The 12,071-nt window shown below is 45.1% G+C and overlaps 1 protein-coding gene across 1 annotated transcript; it reads right to left on the reverse strand.

Moving 5' to 3' along the window:
- Nucleotides 1–635: 635 nt before the first annotated feature.
- On the reverse strand, nucleotides 636–10,327 carry LOC125447409 (cerberus-like). The gene is made up of 2 exons (XM_048521736.2): nucleotides 9,491–10,327; nucleotides 636–1,793 (listed from the first exon to the last, which is right to left on the reverse strand). The coding sequence occupies exons 1-2, from the start codon at nucleotides 10,325–10,327 to the stop codon at nucleotides 1,545–1,547; spliced, it is 1,086 nt and encodes a 361-aa protein (XP_048377693.1). The 3' UTR covers nucleotides 636–1,544.
- Nucleotides 10,328–12,071: the final 1,744 nt, after the last annotated feature.

Here is a 12,071-nt window from a genome sequence, read left to right on the forward strand (position 1 = left end):
GAAGCAGGAAATTGGGAACCATCCTCGAGCCAAATGCGTGCCTTTTTAATTAACATCTCCACACTGCATTACCTAAGGCCAAACAACAGCTCAAGTACCAGAACTGGTCTGAGCCATGTAGTATCCTAGGGAAATAAAAAGATGAGAACCACAGGTCATAATCTGAGAGTAAGGGGTCGTCTACTTAAAACAAATGAGGAGGAATTTCTTCCCTCACAGGGTCATGAATCTGTAGAATTCTTTGTAGAGGGTTGACAAGACTGGGTCATTAGGTACATTCAAGCTTGAGGGACAGATTTTTCATTGGGTTATGGGGAAAAGGCAGGAAAGTGTAATTGATCATGATATCATTGAATGGCAAAGCAGACTTAATTAGCTGAATGGCCTACTTCTGCTCCTTTGTAATATGCTCCCATAATCCTTCATATTATGATTGGCTAAACCTGGTACCAACAAGGGACACCCTACAAGTTACCGCTCCGACAAAATTGAGGCAGGTGTGTGGGGGAGTATGGTTATATTTTCAAATTTGATCCTACAAGGATCATTGTCCTTATAGATGAAAATCACACACCGATGACAGAAAAAATGTCAGAGCAATAATCTTCCTGAAACACCACTTAGACAGGGGCAGAAAATTCCAAGCATTGTGAGAAAACACGGCAGAAATAGGCCTTACCATCACCGATATTGAAAAGATCTCACCTCATGGAATTGCACATTAGATTCCTGATGACAGCAAGCCTTTAAAAGGCCAATTCATCCCTTCAGGATAAGACAAGCTCTCTTCACAATCTGCTAGTTGGCTGTGCACAGTACTTGCATCTTAACAATAAATCCCCCGTCAGGACATCAAATGCCACAATCATAATTAGGATTCTCAACTCGTCTTGTTGAAATCTAAGGGAGCCATCCACCCATCTCTGGTCTTTTTGTTCCAATTAACATGGAAACAAATTCAATAAATTTTAACTCCAGCATCTTCTACATCCATCTCTCATTTTGCTCAACAGTGACTCAAATGGAATGAAACTCTGTACTTCTTTCCAAATTCCTCCACCTCCATTCATTTAATACTTCCATCAGAATCCAAATTTTCAGCCAAGCTTTTGGTTATCGCTAATGATCCTATTTGTCTTAACATCCTTTTCAAATGCTCCTTGTACCTCTCGAGAGTTGAGATAGCAAACCAGAGGAATATCCAGTTAATTTGCGACTTCTGGTTATGTGGTCCCACTATCACAACTTGCTCTGCACTCCGCTCTCTCCTAAAGTGACCAAACGCATGGAAAACAGGGTTCAGGGGCAGGTTCTGTGTTTTGCAGGCAGCCAAGCCAGTTACATTGTCAGATGCACCCCCGCTCCATCAACACCACCACCATCTCCTCCAAACACTGAAGAGGCAGAAATGGGGGCAGAATGACTGGACATGCTTGTGAAAAAACAGTCACTAGGGAAAAAGGAATTCCTGAAAATATTCCCATTTGCAAAATTTCCTCTCCATCAGCCAGCTACATGAACAGATTAGGTAAGGAGACAAGCAGTCAGTTCTTCAGAAGTTGCTCTGTTTCGAGGTCACACTTACATTCTTCTATTAGAGTGATGTTTCTGCTCACCACTAGGACCCCTTCACACTCCAGCGAGACCACAATCTTCTTTAGCTGGCTCGGGAAACATCTGGAGCACGACCGGTACAACCTTTGTTCTGTCCCAGGGATGAAGAATGAACTGCAATGGCCAAAGCACAGTCGGTTTTGGATGTTAAAGGTCTTGCAGTTTAGATGTGAAATGCTCTGGAAGAAGTGAAAAGAGATAATTAATCAAGATGAGCTTGATGTTAATACCAGACAACCCATAGGCCAGGCTGCAAATTGGGAATCCCGAGTTTGTTTTAACTTCCCTTTACAGCAATCTTCAGCTTGGAGTGTGGGAGGCAATCTTCCAAAGTTGACTTGTCAGCTATGGTTCACTGTGGGTACCACATTCCAAGTCACAAGGTTGTGGGTTCAAATCACGCTCCACAATTTGAGTTTGGATCGTACTACACTGTTAGAGATGCCCTCTTTCAGCTGAAATATTGAAATGACATCCCTTTGTAGCATAAGGTTTGAACACAGACAGCCCAAAGATCAGGAAGCAGGGATTCTTTATTCCATTCACATGAAATCATTACAAACAAACATGAAGGGAAATTAATGTTAAGCCATGAAGTTTTTATGTAGAATGAAGCATATGGTTCACATTATTGGTTGTCTGCCCCTTCTTCCCATAGACACCCTATTTTTGTCACCCCCCCCCCAGAGAGAAGATCCATTCATCTTCTCCAGCTGATCTCCCTCAAGATCACCACCTGCTGTTGGGTTTCCCAGAACAACTGCCCTTGCTCAGAGCCAACTGTCACTGTCACCAACTGCTGCTGGAGGTTTTGTTACACCTGTCTGCCTTCTCAGGTACATGAATAGCTTATTTTGAAGAACTGCAGCAAAGCTCTCTCCAAAGTCCTAATCATCATCTATTCCACAACCAATATCACTTTTTTAAAAAAGCCATCTAGTCATTACTGTGCAGATACTTGTGGGAGCTCACTATGCAGAAGCTGGCTACCATGTTTTCTATTACAACAGGTACTACATTTCAAAAGTATTTTGTTGGCTGTAAAGCACTTTGGGGCATCCTTAAGGTAAAAATAGTGCTATATAAATGCAAGCTCTACTTCAGAGATTCTGCCATTAGAATAAAGTTACCAGTTCTAGCAAAATAAACATATTGCTTCAATTCACCATTATGCAGATTACAAAAGGCACATTGCAGAGGACTTTGAAACTGTAAAGCAGAGATTTCATGCTGCCAGCTTTTAGGGGCTGCATTGAACCCGTGACCTCACTTTGGTCTTCCTAGTTCTTTCCAAGAGGGTCATAGCTCTCTAAGAGAGCAATCACCAACCTGCTGAGATCAGGTAGGCTCAAGTCATTCAATGCCTCATGGAGGATCAAGTCACTTTTCAACTTGTTGACAATAAATAAATTGCACATTTCAACTGCCAATCTACTTTCCCTTTCTTAGAGTTCATTAGCCATTTTCATCTGCATTTCATTCTCACGTTCTCTCCATCCTCATTAATTACTGTCTCTCTCTTCTCTCAGGTCTTAAATTACTATCTGTACTTTTCCCTCCCTCTCTGTTCCTTCCCATCACATTCACTCTTCTTAATTTCTCCATTACCTCCTTCTATTCTTTCCTCCTCTCTCCCTTCCTTTTCTGTCTCCTCTCTTTTCCTTTCCTCTGTCCTGTCCCTTCCTTTCTGTTTCCTCTCTTCTCCCCCCTCAGTCCTTTCCCTTTCTGTTTCCTCTCCTCTTCCTTTCTGTTCCTTCTCTTTCTCTGTTATCTCTCGTTTCTGTTCCTTCTTTTCTTTATGACACCTCTTTTCCATCCCTCTTGAAATTCTACTCCTAATTTCCAATTTCAGTTTATGTCTCCTCCAGGAATCAAAGCAGTGGATCTCTTTACAAAGATATGATGGGATTACAGGGTTTGAATCATAAAATGACACACAGCAGGCTGGGAGATAGTAGGAACTGCCAATGCTAGAGTCTGAAATAACAACGTGTAGAGCTGGATGAACACAGCAGGCCAGGCAGCATCAGAGGAGCAGAAAAACTGATGTTTCAGGTCCGGACCCTTCTTCAGAAATGGGGGAGGGGAAGAGGACTCTGAAATAAACAGAGAGAAGGGGAGGCATTGATGGAAGGTGGATAGAGGAGCAGATGGATGGACAGAAGACGGACAGGTCAAGGAGGAGGGGATGAAGCCAGTGCAGGTGAGTGTACGTAGGGAGTTGGGATGGGGGTTGGTCAGTAGGGATGGAGGGGTGGGTGGGTCAGAGGGAAGATGGACCGGTCAACAAGAAGGGGATGAGGTTAATAGGTAGGAAGTGGGGTGGGGTTTGGTCAGTGAGGTGGGAGGAGCGGATAGGTGCAAGTAAAGACTTACAGGTCAAGAAGGCAGGGGCGAGATGGGCCGATTTGGGACGAGGTCAGGGGTGGGGAGATTTTGAAGCTTGTGAAGGCCACATTGACACCATTGGGCTGCAGGGTTCCCAAGCGAAATATGAGGTGCTGTTCCTCCAGCCTTCAGGTGCTATCGCTGTGGTACTGGAGGAGGCCCAGGATGGACATGTCATCCAAGGAGCGGGAGGGGGGAGTTGAAGTGGTTCGCTACTGGCAGTGTAATTGTTTGTCACGCACCAAGCGTAGGTGCTCCACAAAGCTGTCTCCAAGACTCAACTTGGTTTTCCCAATGTAGAAGAAAGCACATCGGGAACAGCAGATACAATATACCACATTAGCAGATGTGCAGGTGAACATCTGTTTTATGTGGAAGGTTTTCTTGGGGCCTGGGATGGAGGTGTGGGGGGAGGTGTAGGGGCAGGTGTAGCACTTCCTACGGTTGCATGGAAAAGTGCCATGGGTGATGGGCTAGTGGGGAGTGCTTTTTCTCCCCTGGAGCATCTGAGGTTGAGGGGTGACCTTTGAGGTTTATAAAATCATGAGGGGCATGGATAGGGTGAATAGCCAAGAGTGGAAGAGTCCAAGAATGGAGGGCATAGGTTTAAGATGAGGTGGGGGGGGGGAAAGATTTAGAAAAAGGAACTGAAGAGTAACTTTTTCCACACTGAAGGTCGTGCATGTACGGAATGAGCTGACAGAGGAAGTGGTGGAGGTAGGTACAATTACAATATTTAAAAGGCATCTGGATAGGTAAATGAATAGAAAATGTTGTTAGAGAGATTATGGGTCAAATGCTGGCAAATGGGACTAGGTCAGATTGGGATGTCTGGTTGGTACAGACAAGTTGGACCAAAGGGTCTGCTTCCATGCTATATACTATGACTCTTTGCCTCCCTTAACCTTCTCCTGCTCCCACACAGATCCCACAAGCTTCTGAAGCCCAAAGTTGGGGTGGCACCTAGCCATTACAGCTTGATTTATCCCATCTGCTCTGCAGTTTGCACCTTGAGGCTTTATGAATAACTCTCCCGTGCCAAAAGCTCCCTTATCAGAGGCTTACTGGGATTTAATGTGTGTGAAATATGTCCAGTCCATGGCAGTGTTGCGATTACAGTAAACTAGGTTTGCTCTAGACCTTTAAATGGTGTCAACAAGTGCAGCAGGCAATCGATTTCACGCTTCCCGAAAGCTTCCAGAAGCTGCAGCCATAAGGATGGCCTGGACTAGGCTTCTGTGCATGACAGCCAAGAGGAAGCACTTAAAGCAGGAAAGCTAAAGCCAGACTTCTCACCCACACACTGCAAATACCATGCCACAGCAGCTCCCTCTGGTGGCCAGGCCAACAGCACACTGAGGTCTGCCTTCAAACACAGTCGATGAAGAGGACCACTTAACCCCAGAACTGTATGGGGTGCAGACACTTGACTACCAGTCTGAATCTTACCAACCTGCCTCCTTCCACTCATACACCTGCCAGCCTATCACTTACCAACCTTGCAAGCAGCCTTCAGCTGAGGCTTGAGAAAGTTTTAAAAATGAATAGGTGACAGAAGGGAATCGTCAAGCCTTGAGGACAAGTTCCTTCTCTCTGAATCTTTCTCTTCCTTCCCTGACTTGTCCTTTCTCTGGCTTCCATACTCCTCTTTGTCGCTCCCTCTATAACTTTCCACATTGTCTAGCTGTACCTTCTCTACTCTTTCTCTTCACCTTTCCTTATGTTCCATCCATTTCTATCTCAACTCAATACCCCTCTCAATAATTCACAGCAGGCACACAATAAATATGTTTATTAACCCAATATTTTCCATTGTTAACAGCTGTAATCACTGGAGGAGAGAATGTAGCTAATTCCAAGCATCTGTTATTTATTTAGGGTTTTAACTGAATTTGGCCACACTAACACTCATGGTATAAATATTTTTACTATTCAGGGATGTCATAACACACCTCTGGAGCGGGGGACGGGGCTTGAACAGGAATCAGACAACATAGATTTAAAGTGATTTGTAAAAGAAGCAAGGATGATGAGAAAAGCATTTTTCACTCAGCAAGTAATCAGAGTCTGAAGTCCACTTCCTGGGATTGGTAGAAGATGGTTCAACTGAGGCAATGATGAGAGCACTGGGCAATTATTTGGTTAAAAATAACATGCAAGGGATACAGAGAAAAGGTAGGAAATTGGCACATGGTAATAGAACTGGTGCTGGCATAATGGACTCAGTGGCCTCCTTCTGGCTATAACACTCCTGTAATTCGGAGTAGCAGTATGCAGGGAGGGGGAAGAGGAATGATGGGGTAACAGCACAAAGCAGGAAGAGAAGCCATTGCTTGAGAGACAATGTTCACTCCCAAGTTCGCATCACAGAGAATGTACCCACCAAGAAGAAAGAATATAGAACAATACAGTACAGAAATAGGCCATTTGGCCCACCACATCTGTGCTGACCACCATGCTGTCGTCAATTAATTCCATCTCTTGCACATGGTCCATATCCCTCTATACCTGCCTGTTCACGTGTCTCTCTAAATGCCTCTTAAACATTGCTGTTATCTCTGCTTTGACCACCTCCCCAGCATGTTCCAGGCAGCTATCACCCTCTGTGTAAAGAGCTTCCCTCACACATCTCATTTAACGTATACCCCAACCCCTACCGCCTCCCAGTCCGAGCTGCAGTATTTGATGAGTCTAACTGGGGAAAAATATTCCAACTGTTTACAGTATCCATGCCTCAATTTTATCACCGCTTCCCCCCCCCACCCCACCTCCAATGTGCTCATGAAAACTATTCAAGCTTGAATAACCTCTCCTTATAGCTGCCACACTCCAATTGAAGGGACACTCTGGTAAACCTCTTCTACACCTTCTCCTAAGCCTCCACATCCTTCCAGAACTGCACAAAGTACATCAAATATGCTCTGACTAGACGTTTACACAGCTCAACAGATTGGACTGCGTCTAAATGTCTTTCTCGCTGTGACCCTTCTTGAGATTTTGCCAGTTGCAATGGCCCCTCAAGTGGGAAGACAGGGAGCCATGAGACTTGAGTGGTTCTGAGAGCTCTGGTTGGGGAGTCAAAGTATTTAGAATTTTAGAAACCTCTCTCTTAGCTGGTTTCACTGCACAAGGAGTTGGGTCTCATTTTAGGACACACCAATTTTAAGAATGGTGGACTTTCACTTAAAGAATCGGATAACGTCATTGCCCATTTCAAACGGAGAAAGAAGTCAGTCTGTTTGCCATTCAGAATGACGAAGACCTCATTATGACCAAAGCTGCTACTCCTGTTACAACACTTGCACCTCCTGATCCTTCTTAAAACAACAGTATCCGCCAAAAAAAAAAACCATGAGCATTTAAGGGGACCTTCAGCTGGAGCTACATGGGAGCCACTGAGGTCTCAAAAGCACTGCAACCCCAAGATGCCTGCCTCAAGTCCCAAATGGGGATCGGGACACATGGTTTGACAGCCCTAGTCTAAATCATTATTCGTCATCCAAACGGCTTGTTAGTCGAGGGTTCGAGACGTGGAGAGAAGGGTTTTGTGTTCTCAGTTTAGATTTTAAGGTTAGCCGCAAGAGCTGACATGAACTGTGAACAGCCTACGTCAGAGGATAGGAACATTCCCTCCAATAACAAAAATGAAAGTGCACTGAATGAAGAGAGCCTGCATGGACACAATGGGCTAAACGGCCTCCTTCTAGACTCCAACCATTGCTACTACATTGCCCAGTAATTCTCTTTGTTTGGAGTGTGAGAGAGGGTCTGAAAAAGTACTGTGTGTGTTTCTGGCATGATGCACTGCGTGAAATGTATGCATTAGGAACACAACCAAAATGCATTGTTTTGAGACATTGTTAAGAATTCAGCACCGATGTCCAGTGATTGAGGTCAGGACTAGCGGAAGACATTATAATGAGTGCAACAGATTAATTTGTGTGCAGGGTCACAGCAGAAGGCAAAATCTATTTAGGGCAATTCATTGCTTGCAAGAGTAATTTAAAATCTTCTCCATTCGCATTTCCTTGGCTGGTTTATTTCCCCGTCCTGTAGATGAAACCTCCTGCAGTGCAACAATCCTCTGAAATCTCTGCAGCCCTCTGGCCTTTTGCATCTCCCGGTACTTCTCTCCTCTGTCTCCATGGTTACACAAGAACAGGAGTAGGCCATTCAGCCCCTTCTACCTGCTCCATGATTCTGGATCACAGCTGATCATCTACTTCAATGGCATTTCCCTGCGCCACCCCCATATTCCCTGATGTCATTAATATCTAGAAATCTCTCAATCTCTGTCTTGAATATTTTCAATGACTGATCATCCAAAAGGAGGTAGAGATATGCAAAGATTCACCACTTTGTGTGAAGAAATTCATCCTTACCTCAGTCTTAAATGGCCTCCCCCTTATTCTGAGACTATGTCCCATGGTTCTAGACCTTGCAACCAAAAGAAGCATTTTCCTTCTCTAGACAAATCAAGAATTTTGTAAATTTGTGAGATCACTTCTCTTCTGGACAGAACAGATTTAATGTCTCAATTCTTCAGAACTTACTGAACTCAAAACTTTAGCGAGATCTGGCAGCATCTGTGCAGAGAGAGACGTTTCGAATCCATTGACCTTTCTTCAGAACTTACAGGACTCCAGAACATTACCTTTTGATTTCTTCCTTCACAGGACCTTGCTGAGTTTCTCCAGCACTTTGTCTTTTTTTGTTTCAGGCCCAAGTCTCCTCAAAGGATAGCCCAGAAATCTATCTGGTGAACGCGCGTTGCACTTGCAGTATGGCAAATCTATAAAGACTGCCCCAAAGGATTATAGATTTTGAAGTGTTTTATCAACGGTTAGCATTTAAGTCCGGTTATTAAGCAGTTAATCATGGGGGAAGCCTAGAACAAGGGACCACAGTTTCAAGTTAAAGGGTCGCCCATTTAAGGCAGAATTTCCTGAGTCGAGGCTAGGTCAGTGAATGTATTCAAGGTCTCACTTCTCTCCACTCTATACGTACGGCAACGGGAGCACTAAACTAAAGCCAAGTACTGTGGAGGCTGGAAACCTGAAACAAAAAAAAAGACAAAGTGCTGGAGAAACTCAGCAAGGTCCTGTGAAGGAAGAAAGCAAAAAGGTAATGTTCTGGAGTCCAGGAAGTTCTGAAGAAAGGTCAATGGATTCGCAACGTCTCTCTCTCTCTGCACAGATGCTGCTAGATCTCGCTAAAGTTTTGAGTTCAGTAAGTTCTGAAGAATTGAGACGTTAAATCTGTTTTCTCCACAGATGCTGCCAGAACTTGCTGAGTTTCTTCAGCACTGTTTCGGTTCTATCGTATATTACAATTTGAGAGAGAGTGCACACGAGAGCACAAAGAACAATACAACAAAGGAACAGGCCATTCGGCCCACCATGTCTGTGCCGACAATGCTGCCATTCTAAACTAATCCCATCTGTCTGCACATCGATTGGCCATTGGGTCCAGTCTCTCGCTCACTCACCTGGGTAAAAGGTACAGCTCTGCAGCTTGATCCGGTGGCCTCCCGCTCGGACAGCGGAAGGACAATCTCCTCAGTGACTCCCCTCCCTTTATCAATCAATCTCCTCCAAGCCTCCTCGGCACTTCTCTGCCTGCTTTTCCCATCATCGTTGGTGTAGTTCCTAGAGAGCGCTGCTGCTATTGACGGTTTGTCCGTTGGGTTTGATCTGCCAAACCAGTCGCGTGCCAGCGCCTCTTCCCGCCTTTTTGAGGCGTCGTCCACACTCGGCCGAAAGCGGGGGGTGTTCTTCTTCGATGGAGGGCGCCGTTTCTGCGGACCCGCCCGAAAACGGGTATCCGCCGGTACTGTGCCCCACACGCCGTAGCTGTTCATCTTGTGGATTTGAATGCTGCCCGCTCTCTTGCGATCGGACCCGGACAGAGCCGGTGATGGCACTCGCTCCCCCCACGCCGGCAAAGCCGGAAATGGGACTCGCCTCCCCGACCCCTCCTGCGCGACGTCCAGCCCGCGATTCCTCCAGGAGCCACCGGCCGGGTGCTGCTTTATTAGGAATCGCAGTCCCAGGGAGGGGAGGTCATCGGCACTTGCGTCCGCTCGCTTGCTCTGCAGCCCCACAAATGTCGACCACAGACGCGGGACTGAGAGACGGGGTCTCTGGCTCGAGGAGAATCCCGCACGAAACCGCTTGGGGATTTCTCCAAGCTCCAGCTCGCTGCTCCCCGTGAGAGAATCACCTGAAGACATTGCTTCTTCACTGTCACCTTGTGCTGGAAGAAACCTGAGTCCTGTAGCTGTGAGGAAGAGACTCAAGATCAGCTCAGTCTGTAAAGTTAACATTTCACAGGACTCCTGCGTTTTTCAATAAATAAAAATTCAGTTCAAGGCCGTCACAACGAGGCCTTGCAGTCAATTTTGGATCGTCTTTCCTTCTTACCTGGCTCTTTATAAGTTGCTGGTTTTTCCCGCTGGAGAGCTTACAACAGGAAGCTACATTCTCACACCCTTTTATTGAATCAATAAATCACTCAGGGGAAGGGGGAGGAACAATCTTTACGAATTCGGTGCTAACACCTGTTGTTTGAAGTAGTACTGAAGACACGTATGATAGGCAAGGCATGCGGATTTGTGGATTAGCAGTAGTACAAAGCAAAATCTATTTGCAGATATTACTAACAACTAAATATAAAACTTACCTTTGGCTCATATTCTGGCACAGGTTTTTAGCTACAAGTACCCACAAATTGTTGGCAAGCGTCAAGATCCTCCTTTCATTTTCCATTGGATCTTGCACCGTACACTTTACATACACTTGAAATTATCCAAAACTCAGCTGCCCCGCAAGCATGCCAAATCATAGAGTCATACAGTACAGAAACAGAATCTTTTGTCCAACTCGTCAATGCCAACCAAGTTTCCCAAACTATTCCCATTTGCTTGCATTTTCATTTTTCATTCATCATTCCTCTGTGTCCTTGATGACTCATTTGGCTGGGACTTGGTTTCAAATTCTGCCATGGCCATATTCCACCTTCTCCAGCTCCCACAGACCTCCAATTTAAGCTTTGGAACCATCTTCAATGTTAAACATTTTACTGCGGACAGCTATGCATGGGCCTTCAGATCTGGAATTTCCTCCCCGAACATCTCCCCCCTAATTTGAGAGGCTTCTTAAAACCTATCACTTTAACCAGGTTTACAGTCCCCTTTCCTAATAGCTCCTTTAGTGATTAACTTCCATTGATAATGCCTTGGGGATGTTTTATTACATCAAATGTGTGATGAATATACCTTAAGGTTTTGGAGTAGATCTGTAGCTCGGGTTGTGGGTGTTGAGGTTGGTTGGCTCATCGAGCTGTTTTGTTGTTCCGCAGACATTTCATTACCATGCAGCCTCTGATGAAGCTTGATGAACACAGGAGGCCAAGCAGCATCTTAGGAGCAGGAAAGCTGTTCATCCAGCTCTGTACCTTGTTATCTCGGATTCTCCAGCATCTGCAGTTCCTATTATCTCTGATGAAGCTTTCCTTGCCAGTTTGAGCATGTTGCGCCTGTAGGTCTCTAGGGTTTTGGACTAAGTCTGCAGCTCGGGTTGTGGATGTTGAGGTTGGTTGGCTCACTGAGCTGTTTTGTGTGAAGCTTCATCAGAGGCTGCACTGAGGATGTTAACCAGCTCGGTATCAAAACGTCTGGAGAACAACAAAACAGCTTGGCGAGCCAACCAACCTCAAAATATATGTTAAATTTGTGCACAAGATGTGGGCATTGATGGCCAGGCCAGCATTTATTGCCTATCCATAATTTGCCCAGAGGGCAGTCAAGAGTCAACTGCATTGCTGTGGCCCTGGAGTCATGTAAGGATGACAGATTTCCTTCCTTGAAGGACATTAGTGAACCAGGTGTGTTTTTACAACACTGGAAAGTGCTTTGATGATTGTCATTATTTACAGATCTCATTTTTAATGTTTGAATTAATATGCTGCAATGATGGAATTCATACTCTGTCCCAGAACAGTAGCCAGTTTCTGAGTTATTATTGCCAACACCTCTCCTGTTCCATGCAAATTGTTATATTTCCAAAGTC

Source organism: Stegostoma tigrinum, chromosome 35 (genome assembly GCF_030684315.1).
Source record: "Stegostoma tigrinum isolate sSteTig4 chromosome 35, sSteTig4.hap1, whole genome shotgun sequence".
In the NCBI taxonomy this organism is placed as follows: domain Eukaryota; kingdom Metazoa; phylum Chordata; class Chondrichthyes; order Orectolobiformes; family Stegostomatidae; genus Stegostoma; species Stegostoma tigrinum.

Excerpts from the sequence above, each read along its gene's own strand:
- LOC125447409 (XM_048521736.2), bottom strand. The coding sequence starts at position 10,327 with ATGTTAACTTTACAGACTGAGCTGATCTTGAGTCTCTTCCTCACAGCT. Across the intron at positions 1,794-9,490 it reads GAGCTGTACCTTTTACCCAG|AGCATTTCACATCTAAACTG; the intron begins GTGAGTGAGCGA and ends CACTTCTTCCAG.